The following is a 19186-nucleotide window of genomic DNA, read 5'->3' as shown; positions in this document are numbered from 1 at the left end:
CTGGCGCTCGGTGGTGTACTGCAGGGGATTGGCTGGCGCAGGAATGACGCGGAGGCTGTAAAGGGAGACCTAGGTTTGATTCAACTGAAAGCGAGATATAGTATGGAGCTAAAAAGGACATGCCGTACGATGCACAGCCGTCTGGAAGATATAAATATAAAAAGGTGAAACGTGCACCCGTATGCTCATCGATCAGGCGATCGCTCTTCATCCTTGCTACATCATGATAGCATCCTGGTAAGACGAAAACCTATATGAGCATCACACATGAATGGACTGACGGCTAGTTTAAGCATACGGCAAAGTGCGGCATTCGAATGAGTTAGACTTGAAAATCACTCAATATCAAGCCTAGCCTTACAGAGCACGACTCGGAGGAGAACTCACCTAACTCATCCAAATAATCAAAGCACTTACCAACCTGTCTGGCGAATACAGCTATGATGGCTTCTAGCTCCACACAGCGCAGTGAAACAGCAAACGAATCAATTCTGACACTAGTCGTGACCTTAAAGGGACATAAACCATACAATGGGGAAATTGCAAACACCTATTTCATGCATTTCCTATTTTCCCGACGGCAAGCAAATGATCAGCGGATCGTACGATAGGACCATTCGGCGATGGGACCTGCGGGAGGGTAAGGAGATCGAGGAGGCTCGGGAAGTTTGTGAGGAAGGTATAGAGGCAGTAGGGGTATCAAGGGACGGTCGATGGGCTTCGATGGGTTGTCATTAATATTTGATGCTAGTCATGGCACTGGCTTGGCACTAGTGACAGCAAGACTAGGATCGTGAGAACATTTTTCGACCAAGGCACTTGTATATCTCCGCGTGGCAGTACGTTGCTACTAGCTAGCGGGCGCAACGACCGACTTCACAGTGCGGGTATGGAACTTGGACACGGGCGAACTCGTGGCTGGTCTATTCTATAGTGATATCGATGAAGATCATCCTCATCTTATAGGCCTAGGCGGAGCAATACTTCGATTCTCATTCGACGTCACATCTCGCGGGCCTTAAGCTTCATCCTCGTCCTTTCGCCCGATTCATGCCAACTGGCTTACACGTCTAGGGATGAGACCAAGATTCACGTATGCAGCATTCCAGCCAACATCCTCGCTAGCATTGGGCTTGCAGAAGAACCGCAGCCTAGTGTATGTACTCCCCGCATACATCCATCATTTATATGCTAATATTTTACAGACAAGTAAATCTAAACATCCACGCAATGCTGTGATGACACCTGTCATGTCTCGCTTCCATCGCTCACCGAGACCATGGCCTACAAGGGACCGATATACTTCATACTTTCCTTCACTTTCTACGCAGAGTACTCCTTTCCTCCTCTTCTCGTACAGACGCGGTTCGCACCGATGAGCCTCGTAATACCCTGGATGTATGTTTCTTTTACCTTTTTGCCTTCCAGTTCACTCAACGGTTCACTCATAGTTCCCTGCTACCTCGCCCACTTCTAAAACACGATGAGAATGTGAGTGCGGACTGCCATAATACATGTTAAGCTTACATGTTTTTAGTCTCGACTCTCACCGGCACCACCCACCATCCAATCCTCCGCCATCAATACTTCCGCACTCCTCACATCCTGCTTACATCGACCATCAAGCTGATGGCCCCTTCATACAGATCATACATCGCATGCTATTAATGTTGTCGACGTTCCTCTCGCGCAGGGTAAGCAGGTACGCGAGTCTCATATTTCTCATCATATTCCAAATCTCACGCATCCATGTATAGCGGAACGCTGCAGCGGGTGCTCCCGGCGATGATGATGGCCTGACATACGACGAAGACTACTTCTCTTCTTATCCTTCCCCTAATTCCGGCTGAAGCCAGCTACCTGCGGAATAGATTGTCAACGCTAGGCAGCATGGAAGTGGTCGGTTTTGTTTCTGCTTTTAATCGATTTCGAACTTGTTTCCTAGCATCTCATTACTGTAGTTGTCGCTCGTTGCATGTGTTGTCCTCCCTATACTTACATCGAATTAATGGTCAATAACCCCCCTACAGCGCTCGAGATATATCAATAGTACCGATGGTCGATGCCGTCCAGGCTCTAGCATCGGTCCGAGTCACGAAGGTAAACAGTGCGAGGACCTCTGACTCGGAAACGTACTGTCGTGCGTTCAAAAGGACGGCCTGTTGTATTTCTGCTTGTAGACTCATTCCAAACTTGTTCCCCGGGCATCTCAATTTTACTTCTCGTTGCATGCGTTGTCCTAGCGTGAGCTACAATAAACTACAATGTTGTAAAAGCACCTAGGCGCGCATCTCCGGCGGTTCGGTGTCAATTGCATCCACTCCGTCTAAACTCCAGCTTTCAACATTTCGTTCTTGTTTTAGCAACACTGGCTACAACCTATAACTTTCATGGATTAGTCTGTGTTCAAAATGCATCCTGCATAGCAAAAATTATTGGCAGTCCGAGGCTACGTTGCCTGGCGGTCACTTGGCGGTAGCCATGTTTATACTAATACTTTTGGAGGTCACACAGCTTTCGTCGAGAACAGCATTTGTGTCACGCATGCTCGCGCCATATGCATGATTTGCACTGCAGTTACTTAGTACTGACGTGACGGCGCTCCTACTCGTAAAAGACATCACGTTAAGACCGTAATTGCTCTCTGTACCTTGCTTAACTCCAACTCCTCCACGTCGTCCTTAGCCTGTACCATGGTGACAGCGTCTGAAAGGCCACCCTCCTGCACCTATTATTCCTATATCTTGAAACCGCCGCTGTCCGCACTGCAATGTCTTGAGAAAATTCTGTTGCGGAAATGGATCTCGATTGCTTCCTGCACTTCGCCGCCTGTCGGCCTGTCTTCGTGCATTCTTGAAACCGGAGGATCGGTGGCAATGGCGCCCATCGGTCGTGCTGTGTTGTTGCCCATTGATGCATGATGTCCGGTAGTACATGACTTGATCGCTGTGTGACATACATAGCTGCTCTAGCCTAGTGCGGTAACTAGTGTTATATTTTTAGTGCTCGGAAGACTCATCATTCTATGCGTTGTCAATAAAGGTTTGACTCGACGCTACTCGCTAAAGGCTTGTAACTAAGCTTGGCAGTATTCGCCCTGTCTGCGGCACTCAAATGACGCTAGTCTCAAGATGGGCCAGTCATTTTCAAACTGCTATAAAGTGCCAATGGACGATGGCAAAGCTAAAGCCCTCATCACTACAGATCCCACAGTTCCAGACATGGTCAATACTACTACCGTAGCGGGACTCGTCGGTGTTGTTCTTTTGGTCCGTCACGGCGACAGCACGACATACTACCAAGACCCAAATACATACAACTCCACCCAATCATACATTACCCCTCTTGGGGAGGTGAGAGTTCTGCGCTATAATACTGGATCTCGCTCACGAATGTTTAGCAACAAGAATATGAACTCGGAAGCTTCCTTCGTAGTACATATCTCAATCCCGATTCGCCGTCTTTCATCCAGAATATCAGCACTGAGGTGGTAAACGTCGATCAGCTGGCAGTCCGTGCAGACGCCGGTGGAGGAAATGGCATCCTGAACTCCGCGTATGCTCTGCTTCAGGGTCTCTACCCAGCGACACGACAGTCAGAGATAACTTTGGCGAATGGTACAAATGTCCTCCCTCCTCTTGGGGGATACCAATATGTTCCAGGCAAGTCAGTCACAGCTACTCGTTGATGCTCTAACTAATGTGCTGCAGTGCAATCTTTGGAGTATTGGCAGAGTCCGTCTCTCACGAGCTGGATGGAGTGCGAGGTAAGAAATCTATCGTATCTTTGTGAGGTCACTTCATAACGCCCGGAAACCTAGTATTTCCAAGATCATCTAATCCGACTTTACGCTTCGACTTCATTCATAAACATGTCCACCACTGCCGCGCCCTTCCTGACTGCATTAAAGCCTTACTTGGGGGGCGTCAGTAACAACTTCACGAACATGGTATGTCACTTCAGCGCATCTGTGAAAACTTTTCTAACTTGAACAAAATTGCGTAGTGGAATGTAAGGATTCATTTGAATATTTTCAGACTAAGCTCATCGTCTCGCAGATATACGACCATGTCAATTTCCAGTACACTTATAATAAGACCTATTACGAGACCCTACCTCCCACTTTCCTCGAGCAAGCTCGCTATTATGCCGATTTTGTCCAACGCAATGTCTTCACCGATTCTACGCCAAGTAGCATCGGACAAGGTAAGTTAGGATTCCGTTACAAAAATGCGTCCCATTAACCTTGCTGCAGTTGCCATTCGCACACTCTTCCCGGAGATCTTCTGGGCTTTGGGCAACATGACATTGGCATCCAACAAAGTCAAGATGAATATTCAGGAAGTCGATTACAAGCCATTCATCAGTCTGTTTAACGTCACCAACGCTACCCTGACTAATCCCAACATTGGTGGTATCCGTCAGTATCAATATCACTATATGAGTTCAGCCCTGCAGACTGACACCAATTAACAGCCAACGATGCTTCTGTCGTTGCCCTCGAGTTGTCAAAGAACTCACAGGGTCAGTACGAGATCGGCATGAAGTTCAAGAACGGCACTGAGGATAGTCAATTCACTCAACTTGAGATATTCGGCAACACAAGCATCGCCCTTAACAGTTTCACGCAAACACTTATTGTGAGCTGCTCTCTACAGCGCGTGTGACTTCTTGCTCACAGATTCATTCATTCAGGACACTACGATTCCGATCAACTCTACTAATAACTGGTGCTTCTCCTGCAATCAGACTATCGAGCGCGGATGCTCTGTCTTTAACTACAGTAACGACCCCTTCTTGAATGGTGTTGGTACTGGTTATACGGGCTAGACGAGGTGTATCTTTTGACTGCCTCAATGTAAAATTACGTAATCGTTTAGAATAATCTATCGTTCTCCAGGGCTTCAGTGAGCGAGGGTGTTTAGATCTTAGACTTCAAGAAACTATGTACATTGAGTAATAAAGGTGCTTGGAAAGTACTACAATTCCCCTCGCCCTCCCCCTGGACCATCCCTCCGACAATGAATAACTCTCCCTTGCAAAGAAGCTCTAAAGTTACATTTGTATCCATATAGCGTCAACCACCAATCACTTGTAAGGGTATAAGTAAGCGTAAACCGATGTCATCATCTCGTGACATAGGTAGCCAACGACTATCTGGTCGCCTAGTACAGTTCTTCTAAGAACTCGGATATATCGAAGCTGCTATCGGGATCTACAGTCAATTCGAGCGAAGGAAGAAGGGTGGCATATTCTTCTCGCTGCTGATCTGTCGTCCACACTGCACTGCCGAACCTCAGGCTCTCCAGAGGACATTTTGACCGCATCAAAAAATCCTTGAACTCTTCATGTGGCCACTTGCCAATATGGCGAGTTTCAACGACGCGAAGGTTGGGGAGTGTGATGACATTGAATAGGCCAAGGTCACCATCTGGGTGAGACAGTGCATCCCCATACATGCGTAAGGTTTGAAGGTTGGTGTGCGTGATTGGTTCTGGATTTTCGATGGGGTCGAATATTCCAAGTACCTGTGACGTAAGAGAGCTTAGGACATAGATGGAGTATGCGGGGGAATGTATCTAGTCCTTGTATGTTGATCTCGAGATGTGTGAGATGGGCCCATGCGGAATCACTGAAGAAATTTAACCGCGTGCGGCTGAACATCTTATCCGGCATGTTAAGCCTACGCAGATTAACCGGCAATTTAGAGAGAGAGCGGTTAATATCTCCCTTACGGTCAGAACCGTAATTTTGTATCGTCAGCTCTTTCAGTGCATGGAAGTCTTCCATCATGAAGGGGCCGACGAACTCAAAAAATTCAAGCCGGAGAGACGAGATTTGCGGACTGTATTCCTGGAGCAGGCTTCGTGGCTCGCTCAAGTCAGAGAGACACTCCAGTGTGAGTGAGAGCGGGCGTCCTGCCGATCGCTTGAGCCAAGAGTCGTAGAAGCGAGCTCTCCGGTACCAGTGATTGTCCGCGGTCAACTGCAGTGTGCACCATAAACTTGGTAAGTCCACAGCAACCTCCCTCCATCGTCGACATATGCCGGTCAACAGCAAGGGAGCCTGACTTCGTATGGGCGAAGGGAATTCTTTGTCTTCTGGCAGACAGTAAAGGAAAATTTGCGAGAGTATTTCCGTAGGTAATCGCCAAATGGCTGATGAAAATTGCCTTGGAGAAATGTTGGACTGAATAATATTGGCCTTCTCTTCAACGAGTTGCCGCTGACGATAGCTGACACCGTTCCTGACGGTGTCATGGTCCGATTCCTTGCACATAATCGCATCCAACTGGTGAAGTAGATGTTTATTATTATATTCAGACGTCAATATCTCCAAAACCAAGCACTTACAGGTTTCTGCATCTCACCAATGGTAGGTGAGACCGGTGGTGAATCGATGTTTGAGTTGGATGTCTGCATATTAACGCGAAGGAGGTTTAGATGTTGCAGATGGAAATTTGAAGAAGGAAATGATTCTACCGTTCCATCGACCGTCGTGTCTCTATTTAAATCGAACCTTTCGCAGTCCACAGGTCCACAGCAACCACACCTGGCTATTGTAGTTTTTCATAGCCGGCCTTAGGTAAAACACCAGTCGGTGGGCGCCTGTGGAACTGTGGAAAGGTGATCTCGCTCAATGGCCTCGGCACACTCGATCGGCATCACTAGGCCATTCAAGACCTTTTATGTCTTCTTATCATGTACACGACAACTGAAGGTCATAGAACAGACATGTCAATCGAGCTGCCTTTATTTTTCCCTATAGTGGTCTTGTGTTTTTGGTTCGATATTTGACAGGCGTGAACTTGAAGGCACTCAAGAAAATCAGGTTTCGACTCTCCTTGGCACCTCCGAGTCTTCACTGTGACATCCCTGTAATACCGTACGTATTGAAAGGCCGAATCCCTTTTCATCAACCATCCCTCCCCTACTACATTCTTAGTATTGACCCACCTGAACTTCAACACAGTCACGCTCTTGTTCAAGTTGAAAACAATACGTTTCCTTCTCAATGGTAAGAGCTCGGGCCGGCTAACAGTAAGAACACGGACTGAACATTGACAAGCGAAACGGGAATAAGATGATTCAATGAGTTTATAGCAGCGAGTTAACGTTGACACGTGGTTGTACCCTGATATAGGGAGCTTCGAGCGCGTGTCACGTAGATTGGGGAGTAAATTGGGAGCACTAGGAGTTGATTTTGTGGTAATACTGCCAGGGTCACGCCTCAGCGCTTCAGCGTGGTAATAACGTCGACACAATCAACCAAAAGCCTGAAATAACTAACATATGTGCAGACAGCCAAACTGGCATTAGTCAATTTCTTACCGGCCTCGAATATTATTCGTACGTTGCAAAATATCGCAAGTGCCTCGCAGAGTGGTCTTGTTATATGCAGGGATTTTACAACTAAACTACACATCCAAGTCACCTGGTGTGGCACTCAGAGAGTGTTCACACGGTAAGAACGAGTAGAATACGCTTAAGGATTCAGACGAGGTAACTGTCAGTCAGGGAAAGATCAACTAATGCTACAGTAGATAGAGGCGACCTTATATACTGTAGAGCAACTAATCTGATGTAATCAAAAGGAATAAGAGAGAAGGTGAAAGAACTAAGTGCGTGCCGACGAGGATATTGCTGATGGAGACAAATATCCGTAGAAGGCTTTTGCCGAGCGTAACACCTGGCGGCTGATGGGTTATTACCGTCAACATCACAAGTTCGCAGTAGCTGTTCGCTTCGACCGAGGACCCCGGTCGGGTATCCACCGCACGATATCTGTGAGTCGAGCTAAGTCCCGTTATCCTCATCATCCACGAGTCTGGATCATCTTGTTTGTCATTTACATTAGCGCAAAAGATAGATGAACGTGATTGCATGCCCCATCGATGTCGTCGAATAACCTATTGCAAACAGGGAGGCGAGGATAGTGAACAGCAGAGGGCATCGAACGCGAGGATTCCGGCTTGAGAGGATGTGACCACTGACCCCTTCCAGAGCTCTTTGACTTTGCTGGATGCAGGCAGACTGATGATAGACGGCACACTCCGCGCTGAGGATACTCAGTGAACCATCCAATCGACGCTGTGTCTGGAACAAAGTTACTTAAACGTTGCCAAGGACCCCCAGGGCCCACTTCCACAACTGTCTTTCATGACATTCATACTCGTGTGCCCCCACACTTGTATATAAAAGCAAGGTTACATTGCGTGGCTTCGGTCTTGACTGAAATGTCGTGCAACATTCAGTCAATCACTGACTTTGACTACAAGTTTTCCTGTAGTTTTCCGCCTGTTGGGTCGATCCGCGTCAGTCTAACCCCATCCACAGTGAATCTATATTCCTTGAAGACCTGTGGCTTTAAGGTACCGTCGACGAGAAGGGAAAACAAGGCATTTCCGTAGTAGAGCACTTCCGAGTCTGCTGGGTGTATGTTTAGTTGTTCATGCCAGAATACCTAAGCGTGAGCATATAAAATGAATAAGGACTGTTGTTAAGCACATGAAAGTCGGAGAAGCTTCACGTTCTTTTGTATGAACCCGATAAGAGGGAATGGTGGAACGAAGCTGTGAAAATGTATCAGCTCGAACTTCTTGTACTCAACTCTGAATTGGCCAAAACCTCATTAATGCATTGTGTCAACATACCTAGACCTGCGAAAAAACATGTCTTCGTCAGGGTTGATTTTGAACTTCATTGAATGAAAGCTGAGACAGGGCTGCGCCCAGTAGTTCGTTCTGTCTTCATCTATTGTGGGGGAGATCAGCGATAACACCCTATCAGAAACTTGAAGGACACAACGATTTCATCTTTGGTGTCATATAATTGTCCGGTGGATAACAGATCATTACTTGTTCAGATAACTGTTCACTCCGGGTATGGAACTTGAAGAGATATGGGATCAAAGTGGTTAGCGAAAGGTCGGATGTTGTGGGACATCGACAGAGGTAACGTCATGGTGAAATGGACGGGACATACTAAAAGGACGTGGTCTGTCTGCTGGAGTCGAGATGGCTGGTCAAGTAGTGAACGGATCCTCCGATAAGATTGCATGTCAATTTGCAAGGTAATGAGACGTAGGGAAGGGAGAAAACGATCATCAGATCATCGGTCCAATTGAAACAGGGCACGATCAAGTGGAGACAGTCGTCTACTCACCAGACACAACCATGTTTGCGACTGGTGGACACGACTCGCTGCACTCAACTTCTGAAATCCTCGATTAAAATCTGGAATGCAAAGCTTACAGGCGAGCTTGTCGCCAAATACTATAATGTCCCCGACACCCAACATACGCGTTAGTGGGAGGAGGGAGCTCGAGGACTCTGTCGAACACAAAATGATTCCCATCAAGAAAAGATGTACAAAGCTGTGCTAATTTTTTCCACGCCTGGTCAACTGACACCGGCCGAAAACTTGAAGCACTGGACTCCGAGCCTTCGTCGCAATGAGCATTATCACTCTGATTGTTTAGTTTATCTTCCGCCCAGATTTTGGATTCAACGACAGAAATCAGGCAACGGTGGAGGGGGTGGGTTCAATCTTGCGGGGCGCGCACTAGACACGCTGGGGGGCATCGCCGCGGGGAGGGATGTGAAAAGACAGCTGGAGACCCTTGCGCAGAGTGAGTCTGCTCTTTGGTTGAATGGCTTATTGTACTACTTAAGCAGACGTTACAAGTCATGGATGCACTCTATCGAGTGCAGTAAAATGACTTCTGTCTAACGCTTCTTCGTTGATTAAATCAATTACGGGGATAATAGCTTTGGTTGAGACTGTGGTCACTGAGGATGGTCTGCTAAGTTACACCTTTATAATATCACTTAGCGAGGCAGCTAATTTTGCAATTGCAAGGTTAGCTAGAGTCTTCGCGCCCGACCAGGAATCACTCGAAACCCATCATATCACCTGGAATTCGTATCACAGACAGGTTCTCACCATCGTGATGAATGTACCCAACGGAGCCGATCGCGTCCCCTTGGAACTTGGCCCGCAATTAAATTGTCGCTAGTACACCAATTGTTCTGCCCATGCACAAATGGTTCTTCGACGATTGGCAGGCTGAACGCTTAGTTTGTTTTGTACGCCCATATTTTCTATTCGACTGAGGCATCTGCAGAGCAAGATGGTGTTGGTATCAAGTGTTTTGCAGGTTTGTAACTCTGCAAGGTAGGATCCTCCTCTTGGATGGTTTACGTTGAGTGTAATTGTCGGAAGTGTTAGCCAATTCATCAGCGGTCAGTTGACGGTTGTGGCATGGCCAGGGATAATATATATCCACGCAGCAACCAATCCACAGTCTCCTGCACTCAAGGGAGTGATAAGCGGGCTCATGGTTTCGCATTGTCACACAAAGCTGTCCGACACGACCATCAAAATACAACTGCACCGTCATGTTGTTCTAAATATTTACACGGGAAGCGTGTGGTGCATAGCAGGAAATATGTCAGTACATGACTAACAAGAGAAACTATAATGGACCTGAAAAGTTACATAAAGACATCTAGATCGCTGTACCAACAGTCACGCGAAGCGGAAGTCTGCTATATGCGGTCTAACAGAAAGTGTTTCTCAACAATGCTTCATCCATGCGGGGCTTGAACATTAGGCTGAAAGGCATCTGGTGTGATACCACACCAGGGGTAAAAGCAGTGTCGTCGATGGGACTACTAGGGTCTTCTGCCACCGTGAAGGACCAGAGCACAAGAGCGATAGCGATGTATACTGATCTGAAACGTAGTGGATACAATGAGACAAAGCAATCGTGAGGCCATGCTGTCGGCTCACCGTCTAGCAATATGCATCCCCGGGCATACACTAAAATATGTTCAGCAGAAACCTAGTGAAATAAGGAACTGATATCTACCGTCTTCCAAAACCAAAAGTGAACAGCTTCATGTCCTCTTTGATTTCTCCGTCTAAACCGATCCATCGTTGTGGATTGAATACTTCGGGATCGTGGAAGACAGAGGGGTCACGCCCGATGCTCCTGAAGAACGAAGTAAAAGATTGCAAAAATAAATCCTGGCGTGTACCTACCAATGACTTCCGGAGACAATGGCGCCAGTAGGGATGCACATTCCATTCTGTGATGATGATGAATTCAAATTTGATTTGTGATTTTGTGCGATATACCCAAATTATATCTTTCGTTGCACGGTGCGGGAATCCTGGAACGCAGATCAACCAAATGACCTTGAATGTGCCTCCTTGCCTCACCTGTTGGGTTAACAGGCCTCCATCGAAGAGCTTCCGCAATGAAAGCTTGAAGCTGAACAAGCTGCGGCCAGTCCTCAAAAGTGGGAGCTGTGGCACAAGGTCAGTCAGTTTTGGACTACAATGAGTTTTACCTGCATACGGGTCTCTCTGCCAACCACAGCTTCCAGCTCCTCGTGTACGCGAGCTTGTGCGTGTGGGAAACGTGCAGCAGCCATTAACACCGTTGAAGTTGCGACAGCAGTCTAAGATTCCCCAAGTTAGGTTGAGCCGATGTGTATACATTTCTTTGCTTACCGTATCGAAGCCTGCCCCGACAAGGGACCCAGTAAGATATGCTATCTCTGCCTCAGACAGTTTGTTATCGTCGGGGTGTAGGAGAAGATCCTTTGTAACTGAATGGGGAGCAGTGTTACTTTCCTGTTGTAGGTTACGACGAAATCGATGTAATAACAGAAGAAGGGTTCATACCACTTGACTTTTAACCCACTTCAACTGGCCAGACAACATATCGTATTCATCCTGTCCCCACTGCTTCAGATCTCGTCCATAACCAGGGACATATTTGAGGATTGGGTACTTGTCAACGAGGTATGCGCCTGGTGACATTGCGCTCTGAACCCTTGGGATCATCCTTTGCAGCCGCAGTAGATACGGGTCATCAAGTGATGTAGGGGTTGTTTTCCCGTAGATGACACGCATAATTACAGATGCTGCGAAACTATGCGCAGATGTCACCAGCCGAAGTGTGAGAATAGGGGACGGACGTACCGCCTGATATGCTGCTGGTGCAATTTGGGCTCGTGCAGTATGTCCAGAATGACCTCACGTCCATGCGCAAGCTGTATCGGCTGATAAGTCTGAGCGGTCCTCACTTGGAGGTGCGCATGCGAAGATCTGAAGTGATTGGGATGGTGAGACGGTCAAGTTTTAATTCAACTGACGTGTTGCCTACTTGCGAAATTTGCGGAGCCTTTCTCCAAAGCGAAGTTGGACGAATCGCATTCCCCTCCCAAGGAATGTCACCGCCAGCGACAGAAGGAGGCCGGTCTGCGAGGAATGTGCCCTGCTTCTCCATGATGTCAATCGCTTCCTGTGAGAGATGTGAATGCCCCAATGGTAATATGCTACAAAATGCGGTCATACCTGGTGACGTCCGACGATGACTAGTATATTTTTTCCATCGTTGAGACATATGACTGGTCCATATTCTGCTATCCACTGAGCAATCTTCCTGGGTGGACTGTTGTTGTGTATCAGTATATGACGATCATCGCATGACTACGACATACTACCGCCCAAGAGGAGGCTCTGATGGACCAGGAGGTAGGGGCAGTTGACGGGATTTAGATGTGCGAGAACGGTAGGAGTAGACTGTAACGCCTAGAAGACCAAATATGACTGCGCCAGTCTGCCAGTGCCATGCGGGGAACATATCAAGCACGGAGGGAATGGGAAAATAGTGCCATCCCTTCCAATTGAAGCGAATAGAACCATGTTGAATGATTGAATATTGACGGCTCGCATCAGTTCACGTCGCACGAGGTGTCAATTACGTGCTAGGTGTCACACATATGTGGGTCTATAAAAGCGAGGAGGACCCGTATGCATTATCTATAACAAGGCGTCAATAAGCAATTTCAAACATATACGACTCATTTGCAAGATGTAATTAATGAATCAGTGATGGAATCACGAAGAATGGACCGTAGCTTGTTTGGAAATGTTTACTCAACATACTTTTAAGTTTTAACGGCACATGTGCCTGTAAATTCATCACGTGTGTCATACTCTGAATACCTTGCTTGCAGACCGCTGTACATGTCCGAGACTCGAATAATATGGGCCGATACTGGCCTGGTGAAAGAGTGATGGTAAGGAGCCTGCGGCTCGGCGTCAAATGTGTCCTCCCCGTCATGTTGTGTTATGTATTTACCTAAGAAACTCCCCAAGATAAGGCGGCACGGCTAGCTACTAAGGTACCGTCTCGAATACTCTTGGAGTCGTTTATACTAATAAGAGTGTGCAGTCCCCCACCTTACTATCCTAGGTGTGTAAGCCTCGGTAATAGGTTGATACTTGATGGGTGATGACAAGCCTTGCTGCTCGTCAGAGGCAAACCCTCTGATAGGGCCTTGCAAGCCTTCTCGTCGCTATCAATCTCCCTATGCTTATGCAGCATTCATTGCTATCTTGATTGTTGCAATCACGATTGTCATTTTCTCCATTAGCCCTTCAAATGACCCCTTAGATTCAGATGTTCGAGATCGCATTCGCAAGGACTGGGACATCGAACTTCGCCAGCACCCGAAAGAAGTTCTCAAGCGCACCGACACTCAAAAACGCTGGCGTCTGGAAGATGACGACAGGATTCGCCTCCGCGAACAATGGGGAACGGGGGTGGAAAAGCACAATCGTGAAGTGGAGGAGAGGCTAAGGCGCGATGAAGAACGCATAATTCATATCCGCGAACAATGGGAAAGAGAAGTGGAAGAGCATGAGGAGGAAGTGAAGGAGGGACGGAGGCATGACGAAGAAGAAAGAATTCGTATTCGCAAACGATGAGGAAGAGAAGTGGAAGAGCACGAACGTGAAGTGGAGGAGAGACAGAAGCACGAATAAGAAGAAGGCTTGAAATTGAATATGTTTTGGACCGACTTGGCATCCCACATGTGCACGACATACGCCACTCGAGAGTACACCGCTCGACTGGTGAATGTTCCACCATACTACAACCGCCGCGTGGGAACTTGCATGGCCACACCGGTAAAGATCCACGCGGCTGAATATACGCCTAAGTGGTGCGAGGATGGCGTAGGTATTCCTGCATTTATTGGTAGTACGAGCAGCTGATATTCCGCGTCCAGGGTCCAGACAACGTAATAGGTCATTGGGAAGTCGACCAGCATGAGCCGGATTGCGCGTCGTACTGGAGCTCGTACAAAGATCTTGTTTGTTGATCCTTCTCATCGGCATATTTGCAACTTACTAATTGCCACAGGGCTGTGTTTCGCCTGGATCCGGTCAGCGAGTAAGTTTCTCAGACACAATATAGTGAGTGAAGTTGACGGTACGTAGCGTATTGAACAGTACTTCAAGAACCTCCCGTCGGGAGGCGATTGGAAGGAGTTCTGTGCTACCACTCCTGCAAGCTTCCGCGGGATGCATTTCATGGGGGGCAGAATTCTGCTTTCGAAAGGTTCGCTACTCAGTGACATCAATTGCGGCACGATTTGTTGATTCCCTTCAGTACCGTAGCACATACGGCCATTGGGTTTTTGATGACAAGAGCTGCAAGTAGGTCAAGTCACAATGAAGCTGCGATGTTGGATGAGGGTGATATTGTCTTGGAATTTTGATGCGCTATTTTTTGCTGTGCCATTCGATGTACAATATCATCTTCCAATCAGGGACGCCGTATCTCCGATTTCCAGGGTGAGTCTTTTTCGTGAACAAGTTCGGTGACGGAAATAGCACGACAATGTTTAATTTTTTTCAGTCTGAGCACCAGTGTAAGCAGTTTTGTTGTTCCTTCGGTTTGTAAGCTTTGGTTGCTCGAGCTGTCAGCCTGATTGTTGGAAAATGGGTCCAATACAACTGTTCCACAGATGCTGTGATTGTGCACCCGTCTGAAGAAGCTCCTGGCGCTGCTGAATCCACGAGTGTCATGCATTCGAACAAAGCTACATCCGTTTTGTCCTTACATATGGTTGATATATTTGGTATGTGTTCACGAGTGGTCGTTCACTCACGTAGATTCAGAATCACTTCAATCACCTCAGAGATTCTGGAACTTCGAAGGTCAGGTTTTAGGATTTTTCAACTTGGGTTGCTATCGCTCGGATTATATCCAAGGTCAGGGTTTGGTTTACCTCCGGCCTCTAACTCATTTCCCCAGTGAGCGTACGTCTGTCCGACTTCTCGAACTGATGGCGTCGACCTCCACTATCGTAGCGCCTATGGGCGCTAAAACTGTTGGGAATACAGCTGGTGGAATTTTCGAATTATCAGATTCGCTGTGAGTCCTGGTTCAGGCGAAACCATCGGCTCTTTGTACGAGGGCAATTGCAAAATCCGTTCCTTCAATACACAACTTAATAAGATTACACTGTCGCGAACTGCTTCCGTCTTGACTGCCAATCATACAACGTCCCATCAGTTGCTGACTTTGACTACAAGTTTGCCCGTAGATTTTCCACTTGTCAGGTCGATTTGCGCCTGTTTTACCCCCTCCGTGGTGAATGGATATTCCTTGAAGATTTGTGTCTTCAAGGTGCCGTTGGCAAGAAGGGAGAACAGGGCATTTCCGTAGTAGAGCGCTTCTGCTGGGGTGTATGTATAGTTGTTCATGCTAGAATACCTAATCGTTAGCATAAAATTGAATGACGCAGTGGTTAAACGTACGTAGGCCGGAGAAGCTTCACGTTCTTTTGCACGAGTCTGATGGGAGCGAATGGTGGAACGGGCCCCGAAGCATTACCCACTGAGACAAGGGTGCCTTTCCGCCTGATCATTATGAGGTCGGACTCGAACCTGCACCAAAGTTCAACTCAACTCAAGTAAGAGAAGCCACAGGTTCGATTCTTACGTGTCTTTACCCACGCCATCAAAGATTGCATGAACACCCTCCCCTTTTGTGAGTTCCAGAACACGTGCGACCGTGTCCTCGCTCTTATACAAGATCACATGGTCGGTCCCGTTAGCTTTTGCAAGGGCGGCCTTTTCTGGGGTCGAGGTCGTGCCTATCACAGTCGCTCCTCGCGACTTGGCCAGCTGCGTCATGAGCAATCCAAGACCACCTGCCACGGTGTGAATGAGGATTATATCGCCCTTTTGCACGTTGTATGATTCTTCCATGAAGGAAATAGCCGTCAACCCTTGCACGAGGGCCGAGACGGCCGTCAATGTCGACACCGACTCTGGAATCACGTATACCGTTTTCCACGGTACAGCAACGTATTCCGCGTGAGAACCCAGGAAATCCTGTAGGCCCGTGAGTAATTGCAAGGAAATGCATAGACAGCACATCGTACGACTGCGACGCGGGAACCTTCTTTGTACCCACGCTTCTTGTAATCCGGGTCGTTCAGGACAGACTCGTCTGTAGGAAGGGCGACGACTATACCGCCGGCTTCCTTCCCAATCACAAATGGGAATTCAGAGACTGGGTATAACCCTTCTCTGTTGCACACTTAGCTGCGTTCCTCGGGATGCTTAGAACGTTTGAACACTTGCCTGTAGTATGTGTCGATGAAATTGACACCCAGATATTGGATCTATTCAGCGCAGCACAGAATAAGTGTTAATGCTCGCATAGGAAATTGGTAATGATTCTACCTTTACGACCAGATGGTTCGGGGCTACTTTTGGGAAAGGGATCTCGCGTTTCTCGACGACCTCGGGTCCCCCCGTCTTTGAGATCGTGATGGCTTGAATTGTTGACGGATAGGACATTCTGGCGGTTGCAGTGGAAAAGTGGCGAGCGAGAGTGGAAAGTCGGCGAGCTAAACCTATCATGCACCTGGGAGGATGTGATACAAAGCGATTCCTGTGGGTAGACTAAGATAAGAGTTACCCTCATGATATCGTCAGCGCAATTAGTCAGCGTCTTGCAATTGCGATATTCTGATCATGAGACACATGGAAAGGCGGAACACCGTAGCTGCTTGACAAATTGAGTGTTTAAAGTTGAGTAGAGTTAATTTAAAGAAAACATATAGAGTCTATTGACGCCGCGGGTGTTGGATTTGGGATGGACGACATCCGGCGGCAAGTACATTTTCGGTAGACTAATAAGCATATACGATGTAACCAATGGATATCGCTGGTGCATCATGTATTCTAAGGAGCTGCCACGTAGTGGTGGAGTAAACGATTGAAGGCTGTACTGAACGAGTGCATGATCAAGAAGCACCTCTGGCTTCAAAGGCTTGGTTTAAGATGTCGTAAATGAGATGAATTTGTTCATCTCTCTGGACCATCCCAGGTCTCTGCTCTCGTAAGCTGTCAATCTCCTGTGCTATCAGGTCTTCCTGAAGTTCCTTTGGTAGGGTACCCAGCGGAGGGACAGGTAAAGGGGACAAAGGCTGTGGGGGAAGTGTCAGGGTGTTTGAGCGCAGGTTGCCACTCAAAAGATGGTATGCGCGTAACAGTGACGACATCGCAATGAATGATCCAGTCCGCCCTATGCCAGCGGAGCAGTTGACCATAATAGGAGGATCTGGATCTGGCTCTGGAGATGATGGGAGTGAAGAGGTATCCTTGTTAACGCGATCCACAAGACGAACGAAAGCGATAAGGCTAGCTCGGTCTTCATCCTCAGGAACTCCATGGTCCTGGCCATGCAGCATACAGCAGATGAGTGAATACCACAGCATCCTGCAGGATTTGTCGAGGTGACAGGAACTATGGAGACCTTGCTCTGCACGCAGCAGGCTTCATTTATTCGCTTGCTCTCTAGTAGCGTCACCTTCAGTACAGGCACATCACTTGTCGGATCTGGGTTCGACAACACTGATTGTCCAGGAGTGGAGGGAAAATAGGCATGAGCTTTCTGTCGTCCTCTCTCCATATTTTGCGTGAGCTGAACGATGGTCCGCACACGACTAGGAGTATGCATGTGGGGAAAATTGAGAGATGCTGGAGGAGTAGAAATTGGTTGCACGATGGCGCTGAGGAACACATGTGCTGTGCGCGGAAGGGGTGCTTGAGTAGCAATCCATAACTTCCCGCCATACAGCTCCCGCACCCAGCTTGCGTTAAAATATCTTCCCTTACTACCCTCAGCTCCGACACTGCAGTGACTGCCCTTCAGATCGCCCACTACAACGCGCGTCCGATCATATGGTTGAATATTGGAGTACCGATTAGCGACTATATTGTCTGGATGGTGGGCTATCATGATGGAGTAGTGTGCGGCTGGATCGATCTTTCCAAGCGCAGAAGACAATGCTTGCTGCCCGCGCGCAAGAAGCGACGTAGAATGTGGTTCTGGCACGAGAGATCGAGTCCGAATGTGATCGCGAGCATATTCTCGTTCAGACAATGTGGAACAAACAGTTTCGGAGATAAAGCGAGAATCATTTGCTAATGCTCTGGAAAGCCAAGCGGGTGTCAGTGTTGATGCAGATGTTGCAGCCATTGAAAAAGATGAAAGGTAAGGCGAAGCTTTGGAGGGATTTGATACCTTCCTGTGTGTGAGAACAAAATGCCAGTTTTGTTCAAAGTCTTCCAAAATTAGTCTGATACAGCAGTTTGCTCATGAAGCTGAGCAACGATGGATAACAGTTATGTATCGTTGATATCAACTAATCCACAGCATGTCAAGTTAGTGATTATTTCGCAGAGCAGCAATTCAGTTCTCACAAATTTGGCTACCAGAGTCAGTTCCACGTTGGAAAAATCCACGGGGAAGAAACACTTGACGGACAGTAACCCAGAAACGTGCTGGACATCGCGAGAGGTACAACAATGTTCCTTTGTTTGGAGACATCATTGAAACATTGACCTCGAATATGGGTAGGGACCTGGGCAGTACATCCATCTAACGTTCGAAAAGCCAGCGATACCTAAGCGAATCACCATCATTTTCCAAGGCGGATTTGTCGGAACCAAATGTAGAATCGAGGTCTCCGAGTCGTCAGATAGGCCCGAATGGCAGACATGGACACATATCCACCCCGAGGATGCGAACAGACGTCAAACTTTTGACTTGATAATCCATAGAGACGGATTTCCAGGGGAGGGAATTCAGAGCATGAAACTCGTCTTCGAGGAGAGTTCTGATTTCTACGGTAGAATCACAATCTATGAGTTGAAGATTGAAGGGCTCCTGCTCTAAAATGACGAAGAGTGGTTTGACCATATTTAAATTTTCACTAGAGCCAAGCCTGCCATGTGCTTGAGCAATTAGATCTGTGTGCACTGTGCGCCAATAAATTTGTGGTGAACAAGAGCCTCACATC

General features: G+C 47.6%; 7 protein-coding genes across 7 annotated transcripts; 3 read left to right on the top strand and 4 right to left on the bottom strand.

Annotated features, from left to right (window-relative positions):
- Window positions 1-3221: 3221 nt before the first annotated feature.
- Window positions 3222-4830, top strand: DFJ58DRAFT_714231 (phosphoglycerate mutase-like protein; the record flags this gene model as incomplete). The annotated part of the gene is made up of 8 exons (XM_041383997.1): window positions 3222-3353; window positions 3401-3683; window positions 3711-3766; window positions 3821-3949; window positions 4059-4206; window positions 4256-4420; window positions 4477-4640; window positions 4696-4830. 8 exons carry the CDS (start codon window positions 3222-3224, stop codon window positions 4828-4830), a joined length of 1212 nt encoding a protein of 403 aa, XP_041248277.1.
- Window positions 4831-5895: 1065 nt separating this feature from the next.
- DFJ58DRAFT_678728 (uncharacterized protein) lies at window positions 5896-6469 on the bottom strand (the record flags this gene model as incomplete). The annotated part of the gene is made up of 2 exons (XM_041383165.1): window positions 6354-6469; window positions 5896-6291 (listed from the first exon to the last, which is right to left on the bottom strand). Coding segments are annotated over exons 1-2 (465 nt in total), but the record flags the coding sequence as incomplete, so codon positions are not given.
- A 4091-nt stretch (window positions 6470-10560) lies between these two features.
- DFJ58DRAFT_723530 (cytochrome P450) lies at window positions 10561-12657 on the bottom strand (the record flags this gene model as incomplete). Its single annotated transcript, XM_041385014.1, has 13 exons — window positions 10561-10735; window positions 10794-10823; window positions 10873-10995; window positions 11046-11092; window positions 11142-11176; window positions 11226-11312; window positions 11365-11467; window positions 11520-11642; window positions 11694-11943; window positions 11994-12119; window positions 12167-12315; window positions 12369-12465; window positions 12515-12657. The coding sequence occupies 13 exons, from the start codon at window positions 12655-12657 to the stop codon at window positions 10561-10563; spliced, it is 1488 nt and encodes a 495-aa protein (XP_041248275.1).
- A 536-nt stretch (window positions 12658-13193) lies between these two features.
- On the top strand, window positions 13194-14639 carry DFJ58DRAFT_698020 (uncharacterized protein). Its single transcript, XM_041383517.1, has 6 exons — window positions 13194-13770; window positions 13846-14036; window positions 14090-14173; window positions 14224-14253; window positions 14301-14421; window positions 14473-14639. The coding sequence occupies exons 1-6, from the start codon at window positions 13305-13307 to the stop codon at window positions 14478-14480; spliced, it is 900 nt and encodes a 299-aa protein (XP_041248274.1). The 5' UTR covers window positions 13194-13304; the 3' UTR covers window positions 14481-14639.
- Window positions 14640-15342: 703 nt separating this feature from the next.
- On the bottom strand, window positions 15343-16921 carry DFJ58DRAFT_767257 (uncharacterized protein). Its single transcript, XM_041388851.1, has 6 exons — window positions 16560-16921; window positions 16458-16498; window positions 16256-16403; window positions 15811-16205; window positions 15627-15755; window positions 15343-15573 (listed from the first exon to the last, which is right to left on the bottom strand). Exons 1-6 carry the CDS (start codon window positions 16737-16739, stop codon window positions 15378-15380), a joined length of 1089 nt encoding a protein of 362 aa, XP_041248273.1. The 5' UTR covers window positions 16740-16921; the 3' UTR covers window positions 15343-15377.
- DFJ58DRAFT_767256 (protein-tyrosine phosphatase-like protein) lies at window positions 16903-18411 on the bottom strand. Its single transcript, XM_041388850.1, has 3 exons — window positions 17629-18411; window positions 17592-17600; window positions 16903-17557 (listed from the first exon to the last, which is right to left on the bottom strand). Exons 1-3 carry the CDS (start codon window positions 18361-18363, stop codon window positions 17126-17128), a joined length of 1176 nt encoding a protein of 391 aa, XP_041248272.1. The 5' UTR covers window positions 18364-18411; the 3' UTR covers window positions 16903-17125.
- A 79-nt stretch (window positions 18412-18490) lies between these two features.
- Window positions 18491-19176, top strand: DFJ58DRAFT_767251 (galactose-binding domain-like protein). Its single transcript, XM_041388849.1, has 3 exons — window positions 18491-18548; window positions 18603-18684; window positions 18745-19176. The coding sequence occupies exons 1-3, from the start codon at window positions 18499-18501 to the stop codon at window positions 19060-19062; spliced, it is 450 nt and encodes a 149-aa protein (XP_041248271.1). The 5' UTR covers window positions 18491-18498; the 3' UTR covers window positions 19063-19176.
- The last annotated feature ends 10 nt before the right edge of the window (window positions 19177-19186 follow it).

Source organism: Suillus subalutaceus (genome assembly GCF_016647625.1).
Source record: "Suillus subalutaceus strain FC151 chromosome Unknown DFJ58scaffold_14, whole genome shotgun sequence".
NCBI lineage: Eukaryota > Fungi > Basidiomycota > Agaricomycetes > Boletales > Suillaceae > Suillus > Suillus subalutaceus.
Note: the sequence above shows the minus strand (reverse complement) of the source record. Positions and strands in the feature narration are given on the sequence as shown.